The sequence below is a fragment of the Azolla caroliniana genome, unplaced genomic scaffold (genome assembly GCF_043228905.1).
Source record: "Azolla caroliniana isolate FFs.n. ecotype wild unplaced genomic scaffold, voAzoCaro1.0.p SCAF_1, whole genome shotgun sequence".
In the NCBI taxonomy this organism is placed as follows: Eukaryota; Viridiplantae; Streptophyta; class Polypodiopsida; order Salviniales; family Salviniaceae; genus Azolla; species Azolla caroliniana.
This window is the reverse complement of record NW_028230436.1, coordinates 276,214-294,363: the sequence shown is the minus strand read 5'-3', so window position 1 is coordinate 294,363 and position 18,150 is coordinate 276,214. Positions and strand designations below refer to the sequence as shown.

The 18,150-nt window shown below is 36.5% G+C and overlaps 2 protein-coding genes across 6 annotated transcripts; both read right to left on the bottom strand.

The window, feature by feature from the left end:
- LOC147868070 (putative F-box protein At5g39490) lies at positions 1–9,308 on the bottom strand. Of its 3 annotated transcripts, XM_087314925.1 has the most exons (9): positions 8,934–9,308; positions 8,386–8,431; positions 7,458–7,630; positions 4,421–4,675; positions 3,990–4,074; positions 800–991; positions 519–657; positions 239–410; positions 1–201 (listed from the first exon to the last, which is right to left on the bottom strand). In XM_087314925.1, the coding sequence occupies exons 1-9, from the start codon at positions 9,291–9,293 to the stop codon at positions 187–189; spliced, it is 1,437 nt and encodes a 478-aa protein (XP_087171051.1). In that variant the 5' UTR covers positions 9,294–9,308; the 3' UTR covers positions 1–186. The 3 variants fall into 3 exon arrangements, with proteins under 3 accessions (XP_087171051.1, XP_087171044.1, XP_087171061.1); XM_087314918.1 differs by having other exon boundaries at positions 1–410; XM_087314935.1 differs by lacking the exon at positions 1–201 and having other exon boundaries at positions 261–402.
- Positions 9,309–10,558: 1,250 nt separating this feature from the next.
- Positions 10,559–17,630, bottom strand: LOC147868069 (uncharacterized). 3 transcript variants are annotated; one of them, XM_087314889.1, is made up of 7 exons: positions 17,290–17,630; positions 15,929–15,980; positions 15,629–15,837; positions 15,040–15,127; positions 14,408–14,469; positions 13,632–13,800; positions 10,559–10,824 (listed from the first exon to the last, which is right to left on the bottom strand). In XM_087314889.1, exons 1-7 carry the CDS (start codon positions 17,613–17,615, stop codon positions 10,708–10,710), a joined length of 1,023 nt encoding a protein of 340 aa, XP_087171015.1. In that variant the 5' UTR covers positions 17,616–17,630; the 3' UTR covers positions 10,559–10,707. The 3 variants fall into 3 exon arrangements, with proteins under 3 accessions (XP_087171015.1, XP_087171033.1, XP_087171024.1); XM_087314907.1 differs by having other exon boundaries at positions 10,742–10,853; XM_087314898.1 differs by lacking the exon at positions 10,559–10,824 and adding an exon at positions 10,882–13,218.
- Positions 17,631–18,150: the final 520 nt, after the last annotated feature.

Below are 18,150 nucleotides of genomic sequence, written 5' to 3'. Positions count from 1 at the left end.
TTATAATAATAAATTGAAAAGTAATGCGATTAAAGGCGAAACTCTATAACAATGGCAAGGCTAACGTTATACTTTTACCTTGTGTCATGACAGCGTTTGCCATTATATTTATAGAAAACAAACAAATTGCTTTTCCGTATAACTACACAGACTATATCAGCTTTATCAAGGATATGGTTTACGTGGTTACATTGAGAAAGGGTTAAACTTTTTTACAAATTTATAATATTCTGGGCAGTTGATTCTGAGATTCACAAAATAGTGCCAGATCGATCTTATGGAAAAGAACTACAAGATTGATATCCTCCCATAAGAAAGCAATTTCTCCTCTCTCACTTACAAGCAAATGACCCGGAACCCATGATGGATCCCTGAAGTTGTGACCTGCAATCCGTCCTTCACCTGTATATCTGTACAAATTTAGGATTTAGGGTTAGATTCATCTATAACTAAATACGAAGAGAGAATTATAAATGGTGTTCATCTACACAAAACTGCTACTTGAATGTTTTTCTTACACTTTGGCTATGTTGAAATGTTCTGGACCTGTGCTTAGCTGAAGATCGACTATTTGTTGTAATTCTACTGGAACCTCCGATGCCTCCATTGAGATATCAACTCTAAAAGTTGGCTGGCCACATGGGACATTTGGGTCACCTATTGACACAATCATTTTTTTCATTTGATGAGACATACGCTCTAGATACCAAATCTTACTTTGTCTTTTATCCACCAAATCTCAAGATAAATTGAGCAATAATATTAAATGTTATTTTGACTATATTATGCTGCATTATACCTAAAACTTTGGTTCCAACAATCCCTTCATCAGTATGTGTGACGTTGATAATTTCAATACCATGTGGACCATAACTCCCACTCCATAATCCAATGATGTTTGCCTCTAACGAGGAGCTTCCAACTGCAAGTTTGTTGTACGAGCATTGTAAAATGTGGCCATGCTCTATGCCAGATCCTTCATTATGCCCAACTATTAAAACAGTAACAATCTCTCTCTCTCTCTCTCTCTCTCTCTCTCTCTCTCTCTCTCTCAACATTCATTGGTAAAGTTCTTGAACATTGAGAGTCTCTGAAGAAGATAATAGAATCTGTCCACCCTTGTCATCAACAGATAAAGGCCATTATCTCCTACCATCGCAGGTGCTTCCCTCGCTTTGGAGACCTCTCCATTCTAGATTGACCTATACTAGAGATCTTTCAAAGACAAAAGTTACAATATATCTAACTTGAGAATCTCACATGTGCTGAAAACTAGATTCCTGTCTGTTTTTATCTTATTTACTTTTATATTACTGAGTAATACTTATTCTATTTTGCTTTGTTGTTCTCAAAGACGAGATAACACGTAAGATGTAATCTCTTATTTGGTTTTATAGGCCATTTTGGCCTCTTAAAAGACGTTAATATATCTTTCTTGCTTTCTCTCTATGTTCTATGCTAGATTACTTGGTCATACAACCTCACCCACCCTTGTCATCAACAGATAAAGGCCATTATCTCCCACCATCACATGCGCTTCCCTCCCTCTCTTTGGAGACTTCTTCATTCTAGATTGACCTATGCTAGAGATCTTTTGAAGACAAAAGTTATAATATATCTAACTTGAGAATCTTACATGTGCCGAAAACCAGATTCTTTCGTCTCTTTTTATTTTATTTACTTTTATATTTTCTTAGAGATATTTATTTTATTTTGATTTGTTGTTCTCAAAGACAAGACAACACATACGATGTAATCTTTTGTTAGGTCTTATCGGCCATTTTGGTCTCTTGAAAGAAGTTAATCCTCTCTATGTGAGTAATTAATCAGTTACAATTGGGAAGGCCCAAGAACATGATGCATTAGTAGGTGAGTACCTCTCTATGCCTAAGACAACTTGCTCACGTTGCTAGAACATCTTTAATAGAGCTATGTGTGAAGGTTTCCCTACCAGCTGGACAGAAACTACCATTCTACCAATCTTCAAAGGCAGAGAGCCACAATACCGAGAAATTATAGAGCAATCATGGTTGGCCATTACTTGCCTAACTATACGGCTCAATCCTAGAGTCAGAATTGAGTGTATGAGCAGAGAGGAATGCCTGCTATTCAGCTCGACAGGGACATTTCTGAAAGGGATTTACAACTTTGGATCCAGTTCCATGAGCCACTAACTATTGTGGATAATTGATACATTTCTCACAGAGTACAAATCTGGGGACCAAGTCTTTACAAGGCATAAAACTGAAAAAAATTGGAGAGACCTTTAGTCTCAATGATTGCCCCACATGATAAGGAGCAAAGCATTGGTGGCCCATGATATAATTTGAGCAAAGATGGAAGTCAATAATACCGAAGCACTATTCCCATCAGTGACAAGATCCAACAGCTTTGGGAGCTCTCTAAACGAGAGAATCATTGTTGGTATGTTGAGACACAAGTGGTTTTTAGTCACATGGCATGTATCTTGGATTGTTCCCATCCAAACATGACTAACACAGAACATAATACAGTGACCTGAATTGATATTATCAACTTACATAACAGAAAACATGGATCAGCCTCAAAACATCTCTTGGTAGAAGATGACCCACTATAAGTCAACACTTTTTACACACATTGGAGGACAGATTCATCATCAAGCCGTCTTATACATACATCTATCCCATGTGCTGCATGGTGTGATAGAGCAGTTGCGCACCTCATCACATTAGATATAGATTGAGGTAGGTAGATATGCAGGCACATCTCTGGAAGAAAGAATTTTGACAAGTGCATCATCAGGAAATGGAATCTGAAGAACACTATGATTGGCACTGTACAGTTTTTTATGACATAAGAGGGAGAAAACATTGCCTCTTTAACCAAGGCTTTGGCGCACTACGCAAGGTAATGGAATATGAGGACAAATGGTGCTTGGGGCTGTTCTTGTTAGAACTCAAGAGATGCACAGAGAAGTTGTTATTAAAGTACAACAATACACCCACACAAGCTCAATAACAAAGAGCAATCACAAGTTTCTTTAGCCCCATCACTACTACTCATGCTACCAGTCAATCCAGAGATACACAAGTGGGGATGCAGCCTCTGGATTATAATCTCGCTACCTTTGTCATCAGCAAATAAAGGCCATTATGTCACACCATTACAAATGCTTCCCTCACTTCGGAGATCTCTCCATTCTGGGTTGAAAATATGCTATAGATATGTCAACACAAAGATTACAATATATTTGACTTGAGAATCTCACATGTGTAGACAACAGGATTCTTTCGCAGGATTCTTTAGTCACTTTTATTTTTATTTACTTTTCATTTAGTTACATCTATTTTAGTTAGTTACATTTATCTTGGTTTGTTGTTTTCAAAGATGAGACAACACTTTAATATGCGATCTCTTGTTTGGTCTTATAGGCCATTTTGGCCTCTTCATGGATGTTAACATCTCTCTCTAAAACTAGAGAGTTTTACTGCACAGTGGTAACCCCCCCTCCCTTCTTAGGAAGGAGCCACATACACAATGATAAGCTTATTCGGTCCCATAAGTGAAAATTGGCCTTCCCCGTGTATGATAAAAAATCTAATCTAATCTGCTTTCTTAATTAGCAACTTCAAGCACCACAGCTGATAATCTGTTTGAAAATGCATAAGAAACATTTTCACAACTGATTATGATAGTGGTGCCAAGTATATTGCAAACGGGTTAATAGATGCAGGCTTGAGGAGAACCATGAAAGGTGCCCCATGAACGCAAAAAATGTTCTACAGCAGAGAGCACAATAACCTCCATTCAACTATAGTATGTCGAATATTTTTCATAAAACAGTTTTTATGATCCTCTGCATCTTAATGTTCTCAAGATACAACGATATAAAAAAAGGGGAATGATGAGCATGTTCTCTTTTTGAAAAATCTACACATAACAGAAACCACAGAATTGTATGTGTGTACATGGCTATGTGCTTGTGATCACAGAAGCTGAAAATATACCTTCAAGTGCACGGTTGTTTCTTGCTGTTGATGAAAGTCGTATAAGATACTGCAATGCTCGTTGTGAGAAACTGAGCCCACCTGACTGCAATTCAATGTCAAAACTTCTATTTACATCTTTCTTAGAGTTCGTTTAATATGACTCTCTAACTTGCCTGAACAAAGATCTTAACTTAAGCAGATAGATCATTGTGTGACATCATCATATTCAAAGACAGAAGAGAATGAATAAAAGAACACAGTCATTTACTCTGTAACGTGCTAGAAAAAAAACCTACAAAACAATGGCGCCATATAAAATCATGTAAAATAAGAGAAAATGCACTGCATATTAGTGAAATTAATCTTAAAATAAAAGAACCTTTAACCTAGAAGACTGCGAATGTTAATTAATCATAGATCCACTAAATGAAGAAGGGTCGATAGGTTACCTCTTGTGGTTGATGATGATCTTCTTCAAGCATAAACCTATGTTCTAAAAACCTTTGCAAAAGGTAAAACCTCCTTGGCATAGTAACCTGGTTATCATTACCCACCTGCCCTCCCAACATCCTGAAGTCTGGATAAATTATCCCAGTAGCCTGAGATTGCCTCAAAGTATCATGTGTCCTTTCGGATGGGTGGCGTCTCAATAAATGCATCAAGAAGCTACCATCACCAGGTTCAAGTTCCTCACCTTGAGGTACCTGGATAGAATAAAAAAGAGTGATTAGGGAAACAAACTGATGTCACACGTAGATTAAGGTAATTTGCAGGATATTACATTGACCAAATCAAACTAGTAATTGATCACCTACATTTTAGCTGAATGATTCCTGATATCAGTTGCTTTATGATGCATAACTAATGGTGGATGGAAAAGGAGACTATATAAAGGCCTCTTTTGTCAAATTGACACACAGCCTTCAAACTGAGTGACACACAGCCTCTTTTGTACAACTGACAAATTCCAAGGTGCAAATCAAGACTACATATCCCAAATAGATCGTCAGCCAAGCTTAAAATACCAACTCAAATAATCATACACCTTCTCTAACGCAATATCCAACTACAACTTAGCTAATCCAAACCCATCTGTACATTCAAAACATTGGGAAGAACATCCTTGTCTGCAATTAAATTAATACTTGGCAATGAGCAAAATGGAACCCCTGGAATAGATTCTCCATGACAAATTATTAAGGATCATATAAGTCGATAAGAGAGGTCAGACTCCAATGCGCAAAGGCAGACGGGAAGGAAAGATAGATAAAGAGAGGATCTATAAAGAATGATTGAATGAAAGAAAGAAAGATATTTTAACGTCTTTTAAGAGGCCAAAACGGCCTAGAAAACCAAATAAGAGATTACATCTTAAGTGTTTGAGAACAAATCAAAATAAAATAAATAACAAAGTAAATAACATGAAAAGAAAATTAATGAGGGAATCTGGTTTTTGGCACATGTGAGATCCTCAAGTTAGGTGTATTGTAGCTTTTGTCTTCGAAATATCTCTGGCATAGGTCAATCCAGAATGGAAATGTCTCCGAAGCAAGGGAAGCACCTACGATGGCGGGAGATAATGGCTTTTATCTGTCGATGACAAGGGTGTCAAGGTCGTGGTCCATGGGGCCGAGGCCTACGTGCACTGCAAATTGCCTTTGCCCGATCAATTGTAACCCCTTTGTTATGTCCTAGTCTGAAGCCCATTTGTGTATCCCGGGGTTGACTTGTAGCATTAGGAGTGATGGGGCTAAAGAAAGTTGTGATTGTTCTTTGTGGATGACTTTGTGTGGCTGTATTCTTCAACAATTTTTCCCGATGTCTCTTGAGCTCTAGCAAGAAAAGTCCTAGGCATCGTTGGTCCTCATATTCCATTACCTTGCGTAGTGGGCCAAAGCCTTGTTTAAAGAGGCAATGGTATCTCCCTCTGATTTCATAAAAGATACTACAATGACAAACATAGTGTTCTTCAGATTCCACTCCTTGATGACACAATTGGCAAATTCTCTCTTCTAGAGGTAGTCGTGTATATCTGCCTACCTCAATCTGTAGCTGATGTGATGAAGTTCGCAGCTGCCCTATCACACTACGCAGCGCATAGAATAGATGTATAGGATAAAGAGAGAATCAACAAACTTCTGTGAACTGTATGACTCAGCAATTGCAAGAAGTGAGAAGCACATGTAACAATAAAGAGAGGATCTATAGTAATCTGTCCACCACAATGATGTCTCACAACATTATGCCGAAGAAAGGAAGAAAAATGATATCAACATCTCTGTAGAGCCCAAGGTTTCACTATATTACGTGATATCTCATTCATAAAAAAAGACAAGTTGATTATAAGCTAAAACTAAAATGTAATCTACTATGTCATGGACGAGTTATCATGTCCAAAAGCTTGAACAGGCCTTTGCAGCGTGGAGATTATCTCCACCTCATCAAAAGATTGATAGAGATGATCCTGAAAAAGAACAATGAAATCCTGGATAATATCCTCTTAGCATGAGAACGCAAAGGATGGCAAAGCATACAGAAATTTATTGTCTATCAACGTTACATGTAATCTGATTTACCAGGCCCACTGATAACTCTAAATTCCATATCCGCCTAGTAGAATGACAAAGTGGTCTCATTTACCAAGACCATCTGTTTATAATATCCACTTCTCAATATCCTCTTAGCATGAGAAGCAAGCAAAGAATTGAAAAACATAAAGAAATTTATTGTCTATCGAAGTTCCATGTAATCTGATTTACCAGGCCCACTGATAACTCTAATTTCCATATCAGCCAAGTAGAATGACAAAGTGGTCTCATTTACCAAGAGCACATGGCTATCATCCGAAGATTGCATGATCATATCATTACACAATTCTAATGGCATAGTTCTGCCAGAGGTTCACAGAAGTTTAATATAATTCAATAGAACTCAAACTTTCTTCAGTCAATGAATAAAGTCATGAGACTGCAAGTTGAAGGTATCTTTTTGAGAATACATACCTGACTTTGGGCAAAAGGGTATGGTATACCTTATCATACTTTTCTAAAATTCTAGATTTATGGAATTCAGTTGGTAGAGAGAAACATAAAATCCTTACCATATGATCTGAACTTCTATGTATAACTACACAAGGTTCATCGACATGTTTGCTTTAGATAATGATGTATACAATGCAGTAAGATAAAGTAATGATCATGATAACTAATAGCTTGAAGAAAAAAGTATGTCCACCAAGATCTTGTGAAAATCATAGGAATGTATGTCTGAAAGACAAACGGAAAATTGGAATGGTTAATACAAGCATGCAAAGGTACTTTTTTTAATAAACAGATAAGTCTCCATATTGATGTTTGCATTGCATGTGCATGCCATCTTTAGAAAGATGCATATATATACCATTACAATGCAATGCACCTTTAAATAAACCCACACTTCCAAAAAGTGAAATGAAAATTAGCAGACTATAATGCTCAATCAATTTACCCTTGGAGTGCTACCATCATAGAGTTTGTGCGCTTCTAGAGTGAACTCTGACGCACTTTGTGAGGTCCATAAAAGCTTTCCGGTCAAACAAGCGTCATTGCTGAAAATCTCCACATTGAAAGAGCCATTCCTTTGGCCCACAGCCTCAAAGACTCGTCTTCGCTGCAGCACATCTGTAAAGATAGCAAACAACCATTTTCACTTGCAAACGAAAAGATACTAATCCACAAATCTAACAAGACAATTGAAATTGAGAGCATGCAAAAAATGAAGGTGGAACTGAAGCAAGATAATTCTTTGTTGGGCTTCATGAATCCAATAAGCTCACATGCTTGATAAAATCATTTACATTCATAAGCTTTCAACCAATTTATATCCATACAGAAATGATAGGATATCATATGAATTAATCATATTATTGCCCCCAGGGCATTTGACATCCATTAACACACAAATAGAAATTAAACCAGGTTAATACACCACACAAACTGTATATATATATATATATATATATATATATATATATACATACACAGTTTGTGTTATGTATGTGTTAGGCGCTGTGTTGTATTGCAGTTCCTATATATATTACACAACACATGCTAGACATAATCATCCACCCACACTCATAAACTCATAGACATCAGTTAGCACATGCCTACATGTCAACTTAATACCTCAATTTTTCAAGTTGAAACATGCAAAGAAATATGAGATTGCGCATTGATGTGGTGCATTATAGTTAAGATCAAGGCAAGTTATGCAATTAATACTTGAAATTGCTTAGCTTGAGCATTGATGTAGTGTATTGTATTTAAGATCAAGGCAAGTTAAGCAACTTTAATACCTCAAATTGTCAAGTATGTTACTTAGACGAGTAAAATTGTCCTAATATAAACCTTTAAATTGCAAATGTAAGGAACGTTACCTGTATTAGAAGAAAATACATTGTATGCAACCAATGATAAACTTCCCTGCAGAACAAGATCATTCCCATTTCATCATACTTTGTCCAACATATGTGTAAATAAACACTATATAACAATCTGAACATAAATTTACAAAGCCGACAACCCATTTTTAACTTGTTTGTACGAACACCAAAGGTACCAGCAATTTGAAAGTTCATGTCACTTTCCCAGATTGGGCACTCTTGTCGTTTATATATATCAATTATCATGTGGACACCCTTTGATCCTCAATTTTTAAAATTTATAGGAGTTTCCCTTCTGTATTGATAAACCTTGTAAAGTCAATGGACTTTTTCGAATTGAGTGTAAGAAACAATGGAATTTTTATAAGGACGCGGCGGGATGACATAAAAAAGGGAAAGCAATATACACGTAGCCCATAGCCTATATCACACAGGCTCGTGAAAAAGCCAAAAACAAAACACAGATAAAAGAAGGCATGTATGTATGTATGTATGTATGTATGTATGTATGTATGTATGTATGTGTCTATTGGAGTGTATACCCATGTGACATAGAGCAGGCTCCCACGGGGCTCTTGACCTTTGGCTGTCCACAGGCCAACAAAACGGGAGAATGAGGAGAGGAGCCGGAAGAGGGCGGCAGCCGAATCAACCCTGGATCGCCAACTGGGAAGGTCAATCAAATTCTTGTAGTGTCCGCAGTGTGCCATCCAGAGGCAATCTGAGTGAGCTACCCGACGAAGGAAGCTGCATGATGAGGCCAGTTGTAAGAGGTCTTTAGGATCTAGGAAGGAGAGGAGAGTGAGGAGAGGATCCAGAGGGAGGCTCAAGAGACGACCACTTTCCTCTTCCTCTTCGACTACTTCTTCTTCGTCTCCTCCTCCTCCTCCTCCTGACACCATCGTCGATCGTGGCTTTACAGTTGCAGAGCTAAAGAAAAGATACATACAAATTTGGGTCGGGCCTTTCCAATAGGAAGGATCTCTCGATTGTAAAGAGACGTGTGTGTGTGTGTGTGTGTGTGTGTGTGTGAGAGAGAGAGAGAGAGAGAGTTCATGAAATTATAACGATGATGATTGATAATGACGGCATTAGGCCGCAACTCTTTAATTCTTTTCTTTATATGTTTCAAAATCTATGATTGGATGTTATCATTGTCGCGGGCACTGGCGGGCACCCAAGCAAATGCATGCACAGTTGCAAAGCCCCACAATCGACAAAAGCATATTGCACATTTGTGGCATTGGTGTATATGTTTATTTCAGATCTCAAAAGTGGGGATTGGTTGGGGGGATCAATAGGAGACATATATCACATGTTAATGAAAAAACATTGTTTGCCATCGACAAGTGAACACCCCCACCACCAACACGCTTGTTAGGCGTTGAATGTGTGATCAAGTGTTGGTTGTCTTCCATTGATAAGCTTATTTCTTGTTTGGAATGCCAATCGTAAGAGACAAAACTAAGTAGCATGGTAGACACTGTTATATTACGCCTCGAATGTCCCTACATTTTTTGCTTTGGTGGAAATTAGTACTTCTTCATGTATTAACATTTAAGGATAGGCGGTTGATACCCTTCAAAATACTCCTTAATGGGCAATGGCAAATAAACGCTTGTATTTGAGAGTTAACTAGCCAATTAATGCTTCGCAAAATATGCTATAGATTTCATTTTTGAACGAAAAGGAAAAGCTTTACCTCCCCAAGAGGTTTTCCATTTCTAATTTTAGATTGTACTTGCTTATGCATGAGGCTTGCATCCCTTCAATTCTTCGTAGTTTATGTGAGATATCTCTCACACACACTAAAAATGCTGATTATGAACGCAACATCTCATGGAAGCACTACACCTGAAGGCTGAGTAAATATCATTAACATGAGAGATTAATTGAATAAAGGTGAGCTATTAAAGCTTAACAAATTAAGCCAACCAGATGCATAATAACAATAGCATATTCAATTGATATGGAATCTCTAGATTATGCTTCAAATACCATGTAAAAAATTTACATAATACAATGGCTATGTTGTGTATATTTATGATATGCTTCGATGAGATACATTGACCTTAAATAAAATTAACCCACGTCACGAGTACCTTTAAATGTCCTTTGATTCAACAATAAAGTTAAGCGAGGACATCACAATGTCTGACAAAAATAATGATCAAAAAAATTCAGTTCCAATTAAAAAGAAGTTTACATTTTAAAGTTTCTGCAGGATTACATATTAGGTGTGGTCATCATTAATGTAGGCCTATACAAAATGTGGCAAATATGCCTTAAAATATAACCTTTTCCAAATGGAAAAACTCATCTCTTCCGTTTTCCATTCCTCTTTTTTGGTGTCCAATTTACATCACGGGATGCACTAGGACACAAACTATTCACTGTACATCTATCACATCGTGGCTTCATAGGTTTGCATACCTGGTCAAAAGAGGTTATTAAACAATCTCCTTGAACTCATAAAGAAATGAAACATACTAACTCAAATGGCGTACAATATTATTATTTTCTTTTAAAAACTTCTGTGATTGATTATTTTTCCATTTCCTCTTAAAGTGATTTTGTATTAATTAAGAGGTATTTAAAACCAATATGTTATGTTAGTATTTTCATTTAAAAGCAACCGTGTTTGCGTGTTCTTACTTTTTACTTAAAGTGGTTTTATATTAATTAAAAGGTATTTAAACCAATATATTGCATCTTCAGCCAGCGTGCAGTGTGCGCCACCCCCGGCTGAAGTTATTTAGACTGGTGCCACCCAACTGTTTTCCATGGCACAATTGTTTTGGCAAAGCCATTTCTGTGGTGATGATAAGAGAGCCTGTTCTAATATCAGCATCTTCTTCTCCCCAAAAGCTATGGTCAAACACTGATCTTCTTGTTCTCAACATGCTGTACAAGAGATGTATAACGGCTAAATTATCTTTTCCAGCTCAGGGCACCACCAACGCCAGGTTGAAAGATGTTATATCATTACATGGCTTTGGCTCCAAACCCAGTTGGCTTTTGATAGTGTTCATAAATCCTAATACAAGAGCTCCCATTGAAACGTCTGACCTTTGGTTGAAGGTTGGACTACCATTTATATCAATTCACGTTCAGTGAAAATTAATCTGATTCCCCCACAGTCATTGAACTTTACCTTTACACATTGATCCCCTCAAGGATATATCCAGCCCTCAACTAAGATCTGTCTCATTAATTACTTCAGCAATTTAGAGCCCATCGGAACTGCAGGTTTTTATGATGCTACCTTTCTTTAGATTCCCTGCATCTTTTTTCCATCTTGGATGTATCAATCTGCAAGAATTTTAGATTATATCAAGCTTTAACAATTGGATGAGGGATTCAACCTTGGGTGTTGTTGTTATACCATAGATTGTCCATGTATCCAACCCATTCTTAGATAGGCCTCAGGCATGCTTGTGATTAGATGTGATGGTTGGACAATAGGACTAGCTCCTCATTGTAACGTATTATCCTTCACTTCCGGCCATTAGTTTTACATGGATTTCCATAAAGTCAACTCTTTATCACAGAAGAGAAGTGCCTTACCAAGGTAGCCCCATCCATGAGAGTTGAGTGTCCAACTAATCAATTGAAAGTTCCTCGTTATGGCTGAGCCTGGTCTCTTTGAAGTGATGAATGGCTCTCTGATTGTTAGTTTACACGCCAGTTGTAAAATCTCAAGGATTCCTAGTTCGCCCTCTTTTTTAGAACACGCGTCTATATCCAGGTTAACGACTCATGCATTTTACACTCCAATAACTTCTTAGTGTTTCAAATTTTTAGATCAGCCAATCCCAATGTTGCTTTTGCATAAGGAAAGTGCCCACAGGGAATGCAAAGGCACTAGATGAGCTTGGTCTAGGGGAATAAGATGCATGTATGTGATCCATCATACTTTGAAGCTTCTTTCCAGGGCCCTATTTGCTCTCTTCACCAGGGAGAGCCTGATGGCACACACAAAACGTTTATTAATTACCAGTTCTTCTATTAAGGGTGGTGTCATATAGTAACATTAATGCCATCAGAGCCTGGTGGTTTACCACGTTCATCCTTGGAAGTGATTTGTCCAATTGACACTCTCATACCTATATAAGCTTGTGATTGCCAAGGGTAACTCTCTTGGTCAAAGGAGTCCATCTCTTTCACAAGGAGGGTAATTATATCTTCAATTACCTTGACCCTCTTGCATTTGAAAACCCCTGGAGGGCTAGTGGGTTCGTCCCTCTCCACTCAGTGATAGAATTCCTCTACTACAGGGAGACTCCATGACATTGGCATCCACTTCCTCATAGCTAGATTTATTTAAGAACTCAAACTTGTTGATCTAGGCTACATTTTGAGATGAGGACCTTTGCTGTTCTGATTCTCTTTCATTTCACTGATTTCCATTTTCTTCTTTCTCATTTGGATTGAGGTTCTCTTCATTCTTGCTCTTTCTTATTTCTTAGTCTCCTATATGAGCATTGCCTGGTTTGATGATCCACTTGCCTTCAATTGAAACAACATTTTGGGGAGTTCTTGCAAAATACTTTAATCATAACGTCTGGGCTTAGGTCCAGGTCAGAGATTTCACATGTGCATTTCTCTTCCAATCTGTTAATTGTAACACAATCCCAACATGTAGGATACAGTTGGGAGTTGCCAGTGGTTTCCATCCAAACGTCCTCACAATGATTGGGCAACCTTGTGTAGTTCATCCTCATGAAGTTCCACGCAATATGGCATTTCCTTAACTCATGTTTTAGTCATTCGAAATTGTTGCCATGGAAAAACTACAACTGCATCCCCCCTGGCACAAAAGGTCCCCTAGACATATCGATTCTTCTTTTGATAAACTTTATGGTGGTTCTCTCCTTTCTGAACTAGTTGCTTGTCTTTTCCTTTTCTGGTTTGATATTTGTTATTTATTTTCCATTTTACTATTTTAGTTTTCATTACCTATCTTTTCTCTTTTAGTGTTTCCATCTCATGCAAAGTGTGTTTCTATTTCTTTTCTTTTTGTTAGTCTTTCATATTAATTTTGGCTATTTTCTTTTTACTTAGTATTCATACTTTTCCTTGAATCTATAGTATATGAGACTAGATGTTAGTGGAGGCATTAAATTGTATAATATAAATATGGCAGATGCATTGGAAAGATTTCAAACTCATGCAAAGAGTGTTTATTGGTTAATTTCCTTCTCCAAAGAAAAGAGAAAGTTTTATAAATGTATGTATACCTGCTGGCCGAAGCCGACAAACAAGAAACTTAGTTCTGCCCACAAACTTTTAGGAAGCCAGGGTTCAAGCAATGCCTTCACTTGTGCTGGATTGGAGCCTTCCCGAGCCCAACCCAATCTACAACAAACTCTTCTAACATTTGTATCAACAATGAAACCTTCCTCCCCTCTGTAAAAGCAACCATTTAATCTGTTAAACATCAAGAAACACATTGATAGTTGTAATTAAAACACTCTGATTTTACGTGTTTGAGAAAAAGAGGATAGACTCCCACAGTAGCATAATAGACATTTACAAAAAACAAGCAGATTGTACAAAAAGTTCCTATAGATTGCTTGTTATTTAAAACAGTCAGGTTTTGAGTGTTTTGGAAAGACCCGAGTGTTTTCAGTGAACACCTCAGGGCTGAGCAAAGCTTAATTAACATTTATGAGACACAAACATAATTTAAAAGCAAAAGTTCACAAAATGACATCTATGTAGCGTGTCATATGAAAGCTCACATTATGAATGTTTGAAAATGATTTCAAGACGAACCTCAGTTCCAAGTATAGTCTGTAGATATTGATGAGTAATAAGCATATTGATGAGCACTATGTTGCTTATCATTTAAAACACGCAGATTTGATTGCTTGAGAAGCTAAATTCGAGAAAAGATATGCATTAAAATAATGGACGCATACAAAAGAGGTATATAACCAGCATTAGTGAGGTAATGTCTAATGCTTTATTTTATTATGCATAAAGAACTCCAAATGAATTGGAAGTAACATACCTTCCAAAGGCAACCCAAAGAACCAAAAGACCAACCTTTGGTCCAACACCTGGAAGTTTTAGCTGTAAAATCACAAAATAAAAAGGAAAAAATGTGATTTTGGTACATAACATAAGTCTCACAAGACTTACCACAACAAGAGAAATGTTATTCATACAAGAGCAATATTTTACAATCAGATTTAATTGATGGCAATGACATAAGAAAAGCACCATATACTTCAAACTTATGATGCTACTTACTAAACATTATGCTTAGCAGTTATTTCTTTATAGAACAAGCAGTGAATCAAAATAAAATGGGGAAGTTTTATTATCCAATAGGCAAAGAGGGATGGTCATCATTCACCTCCCAAACAGGGGAAAAAAGATTGAATTTTCCAGACAGCAAATTTATTTTTTCCAATACTGTAAGTATAGACATTACTCAACCAGACTAAACCTGAGCATCAAACGTATAGAATGGGCTACATGATATAGATTCCATATGCATTGCATCAATGCACAAAGATACACCACAGTTCATATATCAGCTTTTACATAAACTCTTAATCAATATAGTTAATGATTTATTTGAGTTTTTAACGCATCCCCAATATATTTCAGCATAAAAGATGCTATTTGCACGCATACCAATTCATCCAGTGTAGAAGGCACTGAGCCATTATAAGGAGGAGATGTCAGCTTCTCTGCTATTGTCTTCAAATATTTTGCCTTTTGCCTATAGAATAAAATAAATAAATCAGATAAATAGTTTAGATTTCTAGCATCTTCTATGTTTAGTATATCTTCCAGCTTTTCAATCGTCACTTAGTGCTAATCTTCTTGGCTACTTATCATGTCTATCCTTCCAAATCACTGTTACAGTGATGCATTCATCATGTTTCTAGTTTGTTTCATCCTTGGTTATGATCATTAGTTACATATCAGCATTTCTGTAATCCACATGAATGTAGTAACAATTATATATGGATGACAAATTCCTCATTATCAAAGAAAACGAAATCAAATAGCTCACTCTTCAACATTAATTTATACTTTAGGTTCCGTTCCCATTTTCAATGCTGGTATTACTAGGCTACAATTCCAAACTCAAGAAAATAGCTCACAATTCAGGAACCAATAAGCGCACATACAGACCTAATATAGGGCTCTTTGCATACATTTACAGAAAATAATGAGGAATTTCAGTATTTAGTAAATTTGAGAGCAAGAAATACACTTGTAAAAGCCAACTGGCTTTAGAATATCTGCAAGTTGGTCAACTGTGACTTCGTTTCTACTGAGGTTATGGGTGGTGAGACCGCCAGGAAATTTACGAAGTCGCATCATTGCAGCTGAAGTCACTGCATCTCTAGTTTGAGAGCTTATCATAGCTGCTATAAGTAAATGGAACTGTTGTGTTTTCTGATCTGTATCTTCATCCGCCAACTGAAAATAAAATCATTTTGCATGTCAAAAATTGTATTAGCATAAAAATGGCTCTATAATGAAATGCCATACTGCTTTTACATATATATACCTGGTGAGTTCCCATTTGGTCTACAGGAGCATCTTGATTTGCTCTCATTAATCTGTGAACATTTTGACTAAGATCATGATTCTTTTCTCTACCATTGATCATAGAAAAAGTCGACCATATTCATTTTTTGCATATCACAAAAGGTAAGTGTCGTTTCAAAATTGCATAAAAATGGCCATAGCAGATAACATGCTAAAAGCTTCATTCATGATATATAGGTTAAGATAAAAATATCTTATTGGCATATTATGGCTCTATGGACTATCTCCCACTTCATTCATGAAAGCCTACAGACCTAAATCAAGAGTCTTACTAAGTCACTAGTAGCTATCTTGCTCATATAAAGACTTTGTTAGACAAATAAATTTGCAACTCTCGACTATAACCTCAGCCATTTTGTAAGGAAAGTGACAATATGTTTAAATGAGGTAGACACTTATCAAACTAAAAACCAAGTCATAAGTGTACACGTCAGAAAACTTATCATAATATATTGTGTCCTCCAAAAAACTTTACAACGTCTTAGAACCATAAAGGTAGTGATATAGCAAATACTGATTAAATATTTCTTGTTAGAAATGGTTAATTAGTGGTGCAAAATTTCTTTGAGAGAAATCAGCTTGATCAGATTCTAAAGCATATAGAAAGCCATACAATTTCTATTTTTAGAGCTTGAAATTGGAGCTATTAATCAAGGTCCTTACCCAAACCCACAGCTTAGAGCCATATACATAGTGATATGAGAAAATTTACTTCGTTCGTGTCTGGTCATATAAATATTTCTCAAGTTTGATGATTATATAGATTTTGATGAATCTATTTTTCCATTATTCAAGCATCTACAACATATAGAAAGCCATACATTTTTCTTTTATCTTATCAAGGATCTAATTTCACATCTTATACCATAAACATACTTATGTAAGATGCCCTGCTCTATTGAACATAAATGTGAAATCTTTTTAATGAAGCAAGAGATTATCTAGTGGTGCAAAACATCTCATAGAAACTGAAATTATTTACTTGTAAATGACATCTTAATGACAATAGCAACTATGTAATGGTATAAATTATCTCGATGAATAAAAAGAATCTATAAAACATCTCAATGAAAACAGACATTAGGTATTCGTATAAAAACCAGAAATTAAGTACTGGTGCAGAAATATATAATGAGAAAACTAACAGGATCTTACGATATACATTATTAGAATGAAAACAGAGATTGTGTGGTGGTATAAAACATATTAATGGAAACCGAACAGATAATCAGAAAGCATCTCAATGAAGCACGAGAACATGCAGTGACGTTTAACATTTATCTTACAGAAAGCAAACAATGAAAACAGGGCACGACCAACCTGATTCTATCAATTACTTCCTGCCAATTTGGAGGAGATCCATCAGTTGATATACCGAAGTCTTCTATATCAGTTTCCGGCTTAACCAAATCTTCTGCAACAGCTTCTTGAATTGAAAATTCCTTCTTGACTTCTATTCCTTCCTCTGTTTCTAAACTACCAAACTTGCTCCTTTCGGGTCTTTGAGTGTATGAGAAAGAAGAGAAAACATTAGAATCAAGGGACTCTATTTCCTTCTTCATTCTGAACCAGCGAGCTTGGAGTTTTCCACTGTTGAAGAGAGAATAGAATCCATAAACTCTGGCCTCTCCAGATACATACATCATAGACGCGTTACGTATGTATTTACTTACTAGTGAGTTGTATGTGCTCTAGCGCTTCTTCTTAGTTGGCTTCCGGGTAGCTCTGTTTCAAGGGGCACTTTAACGCTTTGTAGCCATGATGATGGTCCATGGAGACGGATTGTGTTATAAGACAATGCAAGTCTGCAAGCAAGAAAAAGTTACGACTATTTTTTGGCCTTATGTATGCTTATTCTAACTCATTGAGCGTAAAGTTACCGTTATGTGCACCACTTTTTTATTGGCCAACAAGGTTATGCCATGCATTTTCATCCAGATTCGCAATCTATTGCTTGCTTCAAGTTTGCATCTAACTTCTCTGTCTTCATCTTCTAGATTAATGGTGTCATCCACATTAAACAATGTCTTCTTACATTTCACTCTCCTTCACTTTTGGAATTTGAACATTTGGGAAGTTATCCATGGAACATATCCAACCAATGTGAGTGTTGTTATTGATGTGTTGCTTATTATATACTCGATCGTGTTAGTATTTACTCATTTTCATCTACATATTGTT